This window comes from Mytilus edulis, chromosome 12, assembly GCF_963676685.1.
Source record: "Mytilus edulis chromosome 12, xbMytEdul2.2, whole genome shotgun sequence".
Classification (NCBI taxonomy): Eukaryota; Metazoa; Mollusca; class Bivalvia; order Mytilida; family Mytilidae; genus Mytilus; species Mytilus edulis.
Window position 1 is genome coordinate 527892 of NC_092355.1, and position 14018 is coordinate 541909.

At 31.2% G+C, this 14018-nt stretch overlaps 1 protein-coding gene across 2 annotated transcripts in view; it reads right to left on the reverse strand.

The window, feature by feature from the left end:
* The window catches only part of LOC139499378 (uncharacterized), a 262354-nt gene that overhangs the window by 21700 nt on the left and 226636 nt on the right, over positions 1–14018 (reverse strand). For both annotated transcript variants that reach the window (XM_071288061.1, XM_071288062.1), the window contains exons 3-6: positions 12432–12480; positions 10229–10416; positions 5232–5546; positions 2856–3161 (exon numbers count right to left, since the gene is read on the reverse strand). In XM_071288061.1, coding sequence (XP_071144162.1) covers positions 2856–3161; positions 5232–5546; positions 10229–10416; positions 12432–12480 — 858 coding nt within the window. The remainder of the gene's footprint in view (positions 1–2855; positions 3162–5231; positions 5547–10228; positions 10417–12431; positions 12481–14018) is intronic.

A 14018-nucleotide genomic window follows, 5' to 3' on the forward strand; every position in this document is an offset into this window, starting at 1 on the left:
GGGACATACAGTGCCCAAAATCATCTAGATAAGTAAGGACATTTGTCAATAATGTGACATGTCATAATCAAACCCTAAATAATCTAGATTAGTCATGAGATAAGTCATAGATGCGACATGGCACACACAGAGCCCCAAATCATCTAGATAAGTAAGGACATTCATCATCGAGGCAACATGGCATACACAGAGCCCCAGCTCATCTATAAAAGTAAGGCCATTAGTTATTGATGCGAAATGACACACAAAGAGACCCCAATTATCTAGATAAGTGAGGACATTAGTCATTGATCCGACATGGCATACCCAGAGCCAAAAATCAGCTAAATAAGTTAGGATATTACGCATTGATGCGACATGGCACACAAAGAGCTCCCAATCAGCTAAATAAGTAAGGACATTAGTCATTGATGCGACATTGCAAACAAAGAGCTCCCAATCATCTAGATAAGTAAGGACATTAGTCATTGATGCGACATGGCAGACACAGAGCACCAGATCTTTTAGATACTTAAGGACATTAGTCATTGATGCGACATAACATACACAGAGCCCCACATCATCTATATAAGTATAGATTAGACCGTTGGATTTCCCGTTTGAATGGTTTTACACTAGTAATTTTAGGACCCTTTATAGCTTGTTGGTCGGTTTGAGCCAAGGCTCCGTGTTGAAGGCCGTACATTGACCTATAATGGTTTACTTTTTTTAATTGTTATTTGGATGGAGAGTTGTCTCATTGGCACTAACGCCACATCTTCCTATATATAAATAAGGAGATTTATCATTGATGCGACATGGTATACACAGAGCCTAAAATTATCTAGATAAATAAGGAGATTATTTATTGATGCGACATGGCATACACAGATCCCAAAACCATCTAGATTAACATGATTAATAAGGAGATTATTCATTGATGCGACAAGGGACAAACAGTGCCCAAAATCATCTAAATGAAAAAGGACATTATTCCTTGATGCGAAATTGGACATACACAGAGCCCCAGCTCATCTATATAAGTAAGGTAATTAGTCATTGATGCGACATGGCATACACAGATCTCAAAATCATCTAGATTAATAAGGAGATTATTCATTGATGCGACATGGGACATACAGTGCCCAAAATCATCTAGATGAAAAAGAACATTAGTCATTGATACGACATGGCATACACAGAGCCCACAATCAGCTAAATAAATAAGGAGATTATTCATTGATGCGACATAGTTCACATAGATTCCTCAACCATCTTCTAGTCAAACACACACTACAAACCATTAAAGTCTGAAATGGCCTATATCTTATATCAAAAAGGGATAAAATTAAATAAATAAATAAAATTGTTTTTCTGATTAGTGGTGAAATATAAAGTATAACCTCTGCTTGGGGGCAAACTCATAAATAAGATCACACCTGATCAGAGGTATTAACTTCTAAATAATATTGATTCAAAATTGCAACATCCTGTTTAAACTAAATAACAAGGCTTTTCGAATATACATGTATGTACTAAATAAGTAATACACGAATTTAAGAAAACAGGGCTTTCTTTTTACCTGTAAAAAACACACGTACTGAGGTAATTAGAACATATTAAAGTGCTTTATGTATGCCATGTTAATTTGACAAAAAATACTTAAATTAATTGAAATGTTTTTTACTGTTACTTTGGAATACATTTCCTTTTTTAAAAAGATTATCAAGGATTGCTATGGAAATTCTATTATCATGATTATATTAAATTTTTGGTTTAATAAAACAAAACAATTAAGCTCTCATTTTTTAAAAATTTATTAAGTTGTTTTATATACTATTTTATATATATCTTAATAAAAAAAAATTTCACTGCATTATTACCTGAACTCAACTGACACCATAAATCTATACTAGGCTAAAGTTAATGGTGAAAATAGTCCAGTTACCATAAAATACTTCCGAAATATTCATAACATTTTGATTAATATTGAAAATATTAGTCACAATTAATTTTTTTAGATTATTTAATTAGCTAGTTTTATTTATATTTTAAAAGTTGATATATATTATTATGTAAGTGTTGATTAATATTGAGTTGAAGTTATATTATGATTTATTATTTTGAAATATTAATTGCAATACTGTATTGAATATATTTTTAATTTCAAGTTGTTGTTCAAATTTCATTTTTATTAAAAAAAATCTTAAATTGATAAAATTCAGTTGATAGATACAAATAATAGATCTAGGTTGGTTAAGACTTGGTCGAGTATGGTTCAGACTAGGTCGAGTACGGTTCAGACTAGGTCGAGTACGGTTCAGACTAGGTCGAGTACGATTCAGACTCGTATAAAATGGTTAAGTACTTGTCAAGTACACATTTAGACTCTTAAGTATGGTTCAGACTACAGTCGAGTATTACCAAGTAAATCTCAGACGAATTCAGACTGGTCGAGTAACAATCAGTACAGTCAAGTACAGATATAGGCCATTTCAGACTTTTAATGGTTTGTAGTGATGTCTAACTTGATCTTAATAACTCACTTTTATTTTCCATGTTTCATATGAGTTAACCTGTATTATGCTTTCAGTTGTGGTTGTATGGTTGTTTCATGTGTTTGTCAATTTTGTTTTTATTGTTTATTGTTTGTGCATAAAATAGGTGTTCGTTTTGCCTATTTCATTAATCCTGGGCTTTTTAAATCTTACTATATGGTATGAGGTCTGTGTTTGATTGATGAAAGCCTTACAATACCGTATAGCATTGCAAAATTACATCCCTTTTTCTATGTCCGGAAAATTGTTTCATAAGCAACCATATTGCTATGTTGGGTAAGTTAAAACTCAGCATTGGTTAAAAAACATATACTTTACCTGCTTGGAGTAACTTTAAGTCATCGTGTTTAACATCGCATGATTCTAAGTCAGACACCAGCTTTGCATTCATTGGGTCTTCGTTGAGTGCCTCAAGAAAAAACTGATAATCTTGTTTACTTCTAATCTTATCTATTAGTTTTCTATTTATTTTGGTTTGTACTCCACTGGAATTTATTTCTGCACGATCGTCAGGATCTAAAACTCCCTTCGATATTAATGAATCAATGATAGTTTCTGTATTGGACAGATTCTGAGTCAGATTGTGGTAGTTCTTTTGTAACCTGACTGAATGGAACCCTGTAACTAAATGAAAGAGAAGCAATTTAATGTCATTTAAAAAATGCTAAGACTAAATTTCTTTTGAATTTAAATTGATAATAATACACTTACAAAAGGTTAAGCTTACTGTTAAGCAATTCGTATTATTTGACCTTAGCTCAGATAGGGGATATAATAAAAGATGTTATCATGATAAATATCGTGCATTAATAGACATCAATACCTAGCTGACCTTTTGCTATTAATATGTTGAAAACAGACCGATTCACAAGCACTTGACATTGATCAATGTACCATGAAAAGAAGATAAAAATTAGATGATAACAACAATACTGACATGTGCACTTGACAATCATTTCAAAAACTAAATTAAGTTGACCATGTTGACCTTTAGCTTATAATACAGTTAGATTCAGCACAAATTTTAAGAATCCCTAAGAATACAATGCTAGTAAAAATCAGACAAAGTAAAATGTTTGGCCCTTTAGACCGTAAAATGGAACAATTTAAAACAACGCCAACAAATTTAAAATCTAAACACACTCTTGATGTCAAAGAACCCCCATAAGTTTATTTTTCATAAAATCAAAAAAGATTATTTTTGGAACCTTTGACCATTAAAAAAATGAAGACAAAAAAGTTTGTTTTTTTTACTTTACCCTTCCTTTTGTGATAAAAAATCTTAAGATTTCTGGAAATCTTAAAATAGTTTACTACATGTATACAGCATATTTATCCCGAATGTTTAATGCAAACTCATAGACAAAGTAAATTTAGCTAAAAATCGTCAACATATCATTGGTATATTGTTCTTTTTCACCAAAAGCTTCATTTCTGCAAACTTGTTGGGTAATTTAGATAAACAATGTAATCAAAAGAACTATTATGTGACGGAGTAGGGCTATTTGTATGCATGTTCTTCGTTGGAGGGAGTAAATTGGTGGTCTGACATCAAAGAGACATAAACAATTTTCACCAGTTTTTTGTTTTGCTTTTATAGTCTTAATCCTTTGTCAATTCGTAATAAAAAAAAAATATTTGAGCATAATGTGACTTATATTGTAAAATGCACTGCTAAATCTAAACTGTCTGTAATAATGTATGACATATAAAATTTCAGACTTCAGGAACATAAACTTTTAATATCAATTTCAATTTTGGTTAAGTTTTCCTGGTTAATTCTTCTGCATTAAAGACTTTCTGAACCTTTAAAATTAGTTCAGTAAAATATAAGGTTGAAATTGAAGTGTCAAGAAATATTAGGCGACCCCTTTTTGTCATCAGGTGTCAGTAGTGGACTATTAGTTGATTAATAATGCACGTATGGTCATAAAACAATTTTCATTCACTATCAATCAATACATTGTAAGGTAGAAAACTTCCATTTGAGACAAGAAATGGGATTGTAGGGAGTTTATGACGTGTTTATATTATGCTATGTTATCTGCAAATTTAATGGAATGATGCAATAATATAAGGGGTAAAAATCATATAATTTCATAAAATCTTCATGACAACAGTTTGTTTTGGTAGTTAACATTGTAAACAACTTATGTTTTAATGTTTGATACGTTTGTAGCAAAATGTTAAAGCAATCCATACACTTATACTCTAAGTTATTGTCTGGAAATTAGAAAAACCTTGTGTATTTGGCCCATTCTTCCTAAACAGTTTAAGCCACGAACCCAAAAATTATTTATAACCTTATTTTATTTAGAGATCAATACACTCAAACACAAGTTATTGTCTGGAAGCAAGATAATTTCTTATCTTATTTATCCAATTCATAAACAGTTAACAATAATCACTAAAATAAATCCCAACCTTTTTTTTGTGGTATGGAACCTTGTGGTACAATTTCAAAAATATCCATACACTTGTACTCACGTATTGCCTGGAAACCTAAAGTCTTTGAATAACCTCGAAGACAAAGAATGAGTTAACATTATGCGGTTCTATGCAAATCAAAGTATCATTGACCGTGATAACATTATACTATCAAAGTATCATTGAACAATAAAAAGATACCTAGCAGATCTGAAATTTCTTACATACATGACCTAGTGCATCTGCTTGTTGGAAACAAATACTCACTGCCTGATTTAACTTTAGACTGAGGAACATCTTTAAGATGTGAAAATTGTCGATTTTCCATACAATCTAATATTTCTTTAGAACAAGTAGAAGACTCCTTAAGAACTTCTAATAAAACACTGTAGGAATCTTCTGGTCTTTGAAATAGAAGGTCTAAAACACATTTGTTGCGGTCAGATTGTCTGGGATGGTGTTCTATTTCTGCTCTGTCTTCTTTCCTTAGGACGCATCTAGAAATCAGTAGATCAAGGACCTCATTATCTAGAATGGTGTCTTGTATTATCTGATCATAGAAATGGTATAATCTGTGGTGAACTGGAAAAAAGAAAAAAAAGCATGTTGTAACCATGGCAGTCTAGTTAGATATAAATGATAGTTTTGACCACTATAGTGTCCTGTTTTACATCATTATAGGTGTCTACAAATTGACCATATGAACATTTTGTCCGCTATGGTGTCTATTTAAAATGAGAATAGAAATCAACCTTATGCAACATTTTGAACAATACAAGAAGAGCATAAGGTCGTCTTGCGATTAAAATCTCCAATGGATATTTTTGAAAAGTTAGCATGTATATTTCATTTTACCATTTGTAGGCTTTACGTCGATAAGGAATACAATGTGTTAAGTTGTAAACAAAATATGTACTAGTTCAGTAACAATAGACGTAAGACTAACCTCCCAAATATATAACAAAAACATGGGACAACCTTCATACCTCACTATTGTTTTTTTTTAATTTCAAATTCCCAATGTTAAATGAGATTTTATTCAAATTTATATGTTTTATCTTGTTTTTCTTTGCTAGCTTTATTTTCGTCTTATATTTTTTTCTATATTTTATCAAAAATAAGGATTTTGTTTACATTTCATGAAAGATGAAGAATTTTTGTCCATTTCTTCTCAAATGATATGAGTGTATATGATCTTTGATTTACTCCATTATATTAAAAGCAATTCCATTTGCAATTTTTATTTACAGAAGCATTATTGTCCAATTATTATTATTAGTTTAAGTAAAGTTTTTTTTTATTTAGGAAAATAGATGCAAATATGGTTACCCATTGAGACCTAGATTGATTTCAAGATATATTGGTGCCAAAGGGTATTTTTTTTTTATCTCATTCCCATTTAGCCACCATTTTTGGGGTGGTGACCTATGATGTCATTCCTCCAATTTAAATAAAATTTTAAATGTATGTCTTGTTATATTTTACTTGAATGATTACCCAGTGTTGTCATCATTTTAAATAACTTCAATGTAAAACATGTGTAAATTGAAACTATTGATTGAAAAGCAAAATCTGTTGATTGTTTTTATTTATAGATCTACAGATTATATATGTATTTAAAGATAGAGTTGGACTTTTATTATGTTGTATTACATACATGAAATCGTTGAACAGTTCAGCAAAGTAAATATGCAGATTTTGGAAGACAATAATATCCATATTTATTTTTTCCCATAAAGTATGTCTATTCGTTTAGTTTCATTAAACGCGAATGGTATATGGGAGATATATCAAAACAAAATGCATTATGTCAATGGTGTCCGTAAAAGAATTTTGATTGTAAATGTTTGCAGGAAACTCAATGTACACAATTTGTAGAAAATGAATGGAAAAAAAGAATGGGGAGGGTTAAGTTTTTGGTGTAAAGAGTCTTCCGTTTCCAAAGGGGTAGCAATTTCAGTGAAACCAAATTTAGATTTAAACATTACTGAAAATATAAAGATGCAGAGGGAAGGAAATTGATAGTTGAATTCAAATTAGACTCAAACGAAACTGTTCGAATTTTTAATGTCTACGCCCCTAATAATGGCATAGAAAGAAAACATTTCTTTAATAATTTAAAAATAAAAAAAGAAAATGCTATTGTGAATTACGTTAGGTGAGATTTTTATTGGTGTCTAAATAGGAAGTTAGAAAGAAAACATATGCCCAAGCGGGAAGATGTTGGAAATTATGAACTAAATAATTTCATTGAAAAAAAATGAACTGACGGACATTTGGCATCTCAGATATCCAAACAAAAACAATACACATTTTCAAGGGGTCAATCATACTCGAGAATAAATTATGTATTCACTATCGATTGTAGATTAAACAATGCAAAAATTATTTATTTCCCCTTAAGTGATCATGACGGCGTAACAATTACTATGAACATCGTCGATCCAGAAAGATGCCCGGGTTATTGGAAACTGAACAATGGTATGACTAAAACCGACCTATTTAAAAATACTTTTGAAACATTCTTGAAATCTTTTTCTTGACCGAACAAAAGCTTTTGACTATGCAGAATGGGAATGGTTAGATGCATGGTCAGAAAAAATTCAAGTTGTGGAAACTTTTCAGGAATGGTTTATCATGTTTCTAAAAAATGCTAAAATGTGTTTAATGACTAACGGTTTTCAATCAAGATCCGTCCGAATTTCTAGATCAATCAGTTAGAGCTGTCCAATATCGCCGATGCTATACATTTTACAAGCAGAGCCGATGGCTAATTCAAAAATTCAAGGTATACATTTACTCAACCCTAACAAAGAAAATGAAAAGATAGAGGTTAAGATTAACATATTTGTAGACGATACACATTTATTTTTTATAGAACAGAGGAATCAATCGAGGAAACATTTAAGGTTTTAGAAATATAAGAGAAAGCATGGGGAGCTAAGATAAACTATGAAAAGGCTGTTGGGGTATATTCTTAAAAATAAAACAACAAAATATAAAAAAATAGGTGGTCAAGTGAACAAATTAAAGCATTGGGAGTCATGCATGGATACAATGTTGATATAGAAGCTATAGGGTTAGAAAAAATAAAGAAGATTTTAAAAGGCGTGTCTTGAGGTTTGGAAATATCGTGACCTACCATTGAAGGGCAGGATCTAAATATTATAATCATTGATTATATCTAAAATAGGGTTCGAAATCGAAATGCGAGGTATATTTGAAAAATATAAAAAAAAATAGGCAATGGCATGTGGAATTTTATATGGGAGGGAAAAGAAAATTTAATTAAAAGGGACGTGTGTTGCTAACTAGTAAAGGAAGGGGTGATTGGTTTGATCAATATAGACTCGTTCATTAAATCCAAACAAATCAAAAGTATGCAAAAGATTTTAAGATCAAAAACTGATAACTGGAACACAGTAGCCAAATGGTTGCCACAGAAGTTTGATATCAAATATAATTATGATATTTTTTAACAAAGTGTTTGGATTTACGAGGATTACAAATGGAAAACTTTCCAAAATACCTAAACCAACAACTTTTTGGAAACATAAACATTCAAAACAACAAAAAACCTAATTGTTTTGCTTACTTCGGAAAAAGTGGAATTCATGCAATAAAAGATATTTGGGATGAAGAAACGAAAAATATCAAAAGCGACAACTTTATATACAATAGCCTTCAAGATAAAAGAAACTGGATGTCGGAATGGACAAGGTTAAAATTAGCTATTCCAAAATTGATCAAGGACAGACTAAAAACGTCCACGTTGATCCCGAACCTCCTTAAAATGACTATTACAATAAAGATACATTTGCATTCTACGATAAACAGAATAACGTAGTAATACCAAGTGAGATATCTTTGAAATTAATCCAATATTCGTTAAACTTAGATATCGTTTCAAACTGTCAAATAAAATGGAATATTCAGTATAATTCGTGTCCCCAAAGAAAGCAAAAAAATTAAATAGCTGGAAAATTGTTCATAACATTATTTATAAGGAGCAAAAACTATTTATAATCGGCAAATCAAATAATGGTAAATGCCCGTTTTGTAAAATAGAAAACGAAACTCTCACACACCTTTTTCACATCTGTAACACTATAAATGTTGTTTGGGATCATATTTTTGATGCGCTTAAAAATATAATGTACTTAATAACACAGTATATATTACTTGAAGCGAAGAACTTATCATACTAGGAATGAACGAATACACCAACAATTACAATGTCATAACTAATACGATTATGAATACAGTTAAATGGATTATTTGGAAATGTAGGAATATAATCAAATATCAGTCTAAAAGTTTAATTCCAGTCAATTGATATCATATGCAAAACGAGAACTGGGCAGTACTGGCATGAAAATACGGATTTTTCGTGTTATTAAATTTTCTGCTACAAAATGTTAAAAATTATTATAAATTAAGGAATGTATCTCCCTCATGCAAATTAAAGCTCTGATTCCTTTCACGGATTTGGCTATACTTTTTGGAACTTTTGGATTATAGCTCTTCATCTTTTATATAAGCTTTGGATTTTACATATTTTGGCCACGAGCATCACTGAAGAGACATGTATTGTCGAAATGCGCATCTGGTGCAGAAAAATTGGTACCGTTAATGTTATTATTGAATCTAAGGATAAATCATTGTTTTATAAAAAAAAAAATGCAGCTGAAATAAAACTTAATAATAAATCTTATACATTAGTAAGTGACTTATCAATTTGTACTTACTTTCCTTTCCTTTTTAGAACATTATACATCCAACAATAGAAATATGAAATACGAGCATTTAAAATGTTGAGCATGTGACCTATTAAATCACTGACAGACACATTACAATGTAATGCAGGTGTTAAAAGTACAAAAAATTAAATGTCAATTCTAAGTAAAGGTTAATTGTTGTGTAGTTTGTAATGTGTCTTTTGTGGACTTTTGATGTATTTTATTTATGATAGAATGTTATAAATATTTTATACACAAACTATGTCTGTGTAATTAAAATGAATGTATAGTTTATGTGTGCAAAACATATGAGATAGATTTTTTTTATAATAGAGTCTAACGTTTATCCCTGGACGATGCGTCATTGTAAACACAGGCCCCTTGTGTATACTTCCCTGTGTTATACAAGGTTAATTATATTCAAGTGATTTTCAATAAATGTATCTGAGTTCACTTAACTTCACTTATTCTTTCTTTTTTTTCTGCACTTTATGACAACGATGTCTGTAAGATTGATAAATATACCTATTATTTTGGTGAGTAAATCCCATTCTTCTGATCTGAGTTTGGCCTTTAGTTTATCTTTATGATCACGGATAGCTTTGATAAAACCACCTGTATATTCTCTGTCGATGAAGTGTTCAATAGCCCTGGGTACAGTATAGAGGACATTAAAGGCTGCTTGTAAAAGTTGATCTTCTTCTGTTGGTATTCTGTTAATATAAATATCAAATGACGATCCCTCTAAATTGAATTGAAGACTTACTGTTAACATGCAAATTAGTCCAAAGTTTCAACTTCAATAGACCATGACATAGTGGGCAGAACCAAATAATCTCTACGAAATAATTAGTACCAATGTTTTTACCACATATCATGAATTTATCATTAGTGGTGACCCTTTAAATCACAACATGTTAACTTTAGTCATATAAAACGAGTTTCCTGTAATTTCTAAATTATTGAAATTACTAAACTAATTTTTGTATATAAACTGAAAAAAGTTGTGTATGCACATATTTATATTTATTACAACTCCAATGTCTCTATAACGTATTATCGACAAATAGTTTTTCATTCAGTGATTACTGGTAGGAAATTTTATTTATCAAATTATAGTTTAAAAACCGAGCAAATAACAATTAAGTGAATTGATCAAGCTTGATATATTTGACATGCCTTCCCTTTGGTTAACTAAGCTGTTTTCCTTTAAAACAGTTGTTAAATGATTCATTGTATGTAATTTGATCGTTTAGAATAATTTATTTCTTATAACGGCTAGTGCACGTCTGATTAAAATTCTGTCATCACTTTGTGCCTTGCACTTGCATTGTCCGGTGGCTTAAGTTCTAACATCGTATTAGTGTAAGTAAATAAAGGCAACAGTAGTATTACGCTGTTCAAAGTTCGTAAATCTATGGACAAAAACAAAATTGGGTAGCATACTAAAACTGAGGGAAACACATCAAATATAAGAGGAGAACAATGAGACAACATTAAAATGTAACATACACAGCAACGGACTAAGCATTAGACAAAATCCGATGAGAATAACAAATATAACATCAAAACCAAATACATGAATTTGGGATAGAAAAGTACCGTGACACGTCTTATAGTAATGTGAATTCACACGCAAATATAAGAGAAAACAAACGACACAACGGAAACACAACGTTAAAATGTTACACACACAGAAACGAACTATAATATAACAATAGCCATTTTCCTGACTTGGTACAGGACATTTTTAAAGATAAAAATGGTGGGTTGAACCTGGTTGTGTGGGATGCCCAACCTCGCACTTTAATGGCATATAACATTGAAATGACAACATAATATTACAGGACTACAATACAAATAAATAGGAGAACGTATTAGACAAAGAAACACATGATTAATAGATAACAAAAGGCATCAGGTTTAAAATTCAACACGCCAAAAACGCGCCTCGTCCACACAAGACTCACCAGTGACGCCCAGATATAAAAGATCGAAAGTGAAAAAAAGTATACAGTTGTACAGCACTGAAGATCAAAAGTTGAAAAAGGTTGTGTCAAATACGGCTATGTAAGGGAAGACAATCATTCAAGTTTCATTTGACCTTAAGAGACGTTTTAGAGTTTATAGTCAATGACAGAGAGTGCAGGGCCAGATAACATCTATGGTAATGATATGTCTGCTTCCCTCACACTGCCCTTAACACAATTTACAAATTTTTGATGATGCTGCGAACATCTAAAAATTTAATGTTTGCCATTTATAGCTCTCGACAAAATATTTTGAAGGCTATACGATTGCATATTTTTGCTTACCACATATCCTTATTTTTATAAGTAACACCCTAAATACAGAATAACCCCTCCCAAAAAACATGTTCCACTGTATGTCTCTGAAAACTCTTACTGTAATACATGTTCATGTCAATCAACATTGTTAGGACTAGTTTAGATTATTTGATCGTGCAACTTTGTGAACTCTGCGAAATTTTAATATTCTGATTGTTATGCAGTGTTTGGAGAACTTAGAAACTATCTTTAATTTTTAGCATACTTCATAAATGTGTACATCACTTCTTATTCGCAATGAAATACTGCTATAAACGGGTTCATCAAATAGAAACCCACTGTGTGATCTGTCACTACAGAAGGTTTTCACTACTTTAATCATTTTAAATGTTCAGCTAATAACCAACATAATAAATCACTGGTATAGTAAAACAACTTACGGTTGAGCCTCAGTTGACCCCATATGTGTACTTCTCCCTTCAAATTCTGCTATAAAAATAATAAATACTCATACTTATTATTTAGTTCTACACAGTTACTTATTACTTTGTAGCAACTCAAGAATCAAGCAAATATATATTTAAATTCCTTTCTCGATCAATACATCATTTGCTGAAAAAAATAATATAAAAATAAAACATTGTGGTAGCAATAAATAATATAATAAATATACCAAGCTCAAAAGATATTTTTTTTACTGTTCATAGTTTATATCTATTATAGGTTTAGCCGGAAACTGAGAAAGTACTAGGGGCTTTAGCGACCTTGGCCTTCCATAAGTGTCTCACTCAATCCTGCAACTCAGAAAGGGTAATTCATGGACAGTAACTGACATTTATATCATCATCAGCCCAGTAGCAAAACCTAAATTGCATGAACTTACGAATATCTAACAGAAAATTGGCTCGGACGTTTCCAAGTAGCCTTGGCGTTTTCTGTTTATTTTTTTTGGTCAGTTTGACTGTCCCTCTGGTGTCTTTCGTCTCTCTCTAATAACCACTTGGTCGATGCTTCTGCTGGTGGAATATTTGTTCCCGATGACATCATCCGCCCAGTAGCAAAACCTAAATTGCACGAACTTACAAAGATCTAACAGGAAACTGGCTCGAACGTCGCCCAGTAGCCATGGCGTTGTCAGTTTATTTTCGATTTATGAGTTTGACTGTCCCTTTTTTATACCAATATTGACTATTTGTAGTTCTAAGTTACCAAAAAATTGTTGATATGCAAAATGTAGCTATATTATAGTTGCGACCGCAAATTAAAAATATATTGGAAATATGTACATTGGACACATATGATGCCCTCACTTGCATGAATTTACTATCACATAAAGTTATAAGTGGGCATAACTGAAGAGATGCTACCCAAATTTGTACTTGATCCGTGTTTTGTGGTAATTAGAATTGAGTAAAGGTTTCATAACATTTGGTTGAGACAATTTAAAGTGAGAAACTTTTGGACTTCTGATGTACAGACGGACAAGTGTAAAACTTAATACCGCTTCTTCTAGGACAGGGGCATAAACAGGATAAAAGTGTTCATTGAAGGGCAATAACTCTGATTTCAGCTGACATGTTAAGTAGAAAGTAACATCATTGTATAAAAGGATGGTGTAGCAACTTATGGTGGTATGGGAGTCTAAAACCAAAAATGATAGAAATTGGTTCATACTTAGCAAAAACGTAGTATTTATTGATGGATGTTCAAAAATATAATAAAAACGATAGGGCAATGTGCATTTTCACAAGCTACAGATGATGACAAAATGATACATTTTGTATGGATTCTACAGGAAAAAACACCATTTTGTGATTAGAAACTAAACAAAATGATAAAATTGTTAATTAAATTAAAAAAGATAGCTCTGAGACAATGCTTTGAGAATATCATAAGAAAAAATAGGGTCACCGTACATGTTTTCCATCTAAAATACAAAATAGAAAAATTCAAAAAATGCACTGTTTCAGAGTTACCTCCTCTGAAAATGTCAGTTTTAAACATTAAAAAAAAGATATAATCTACAC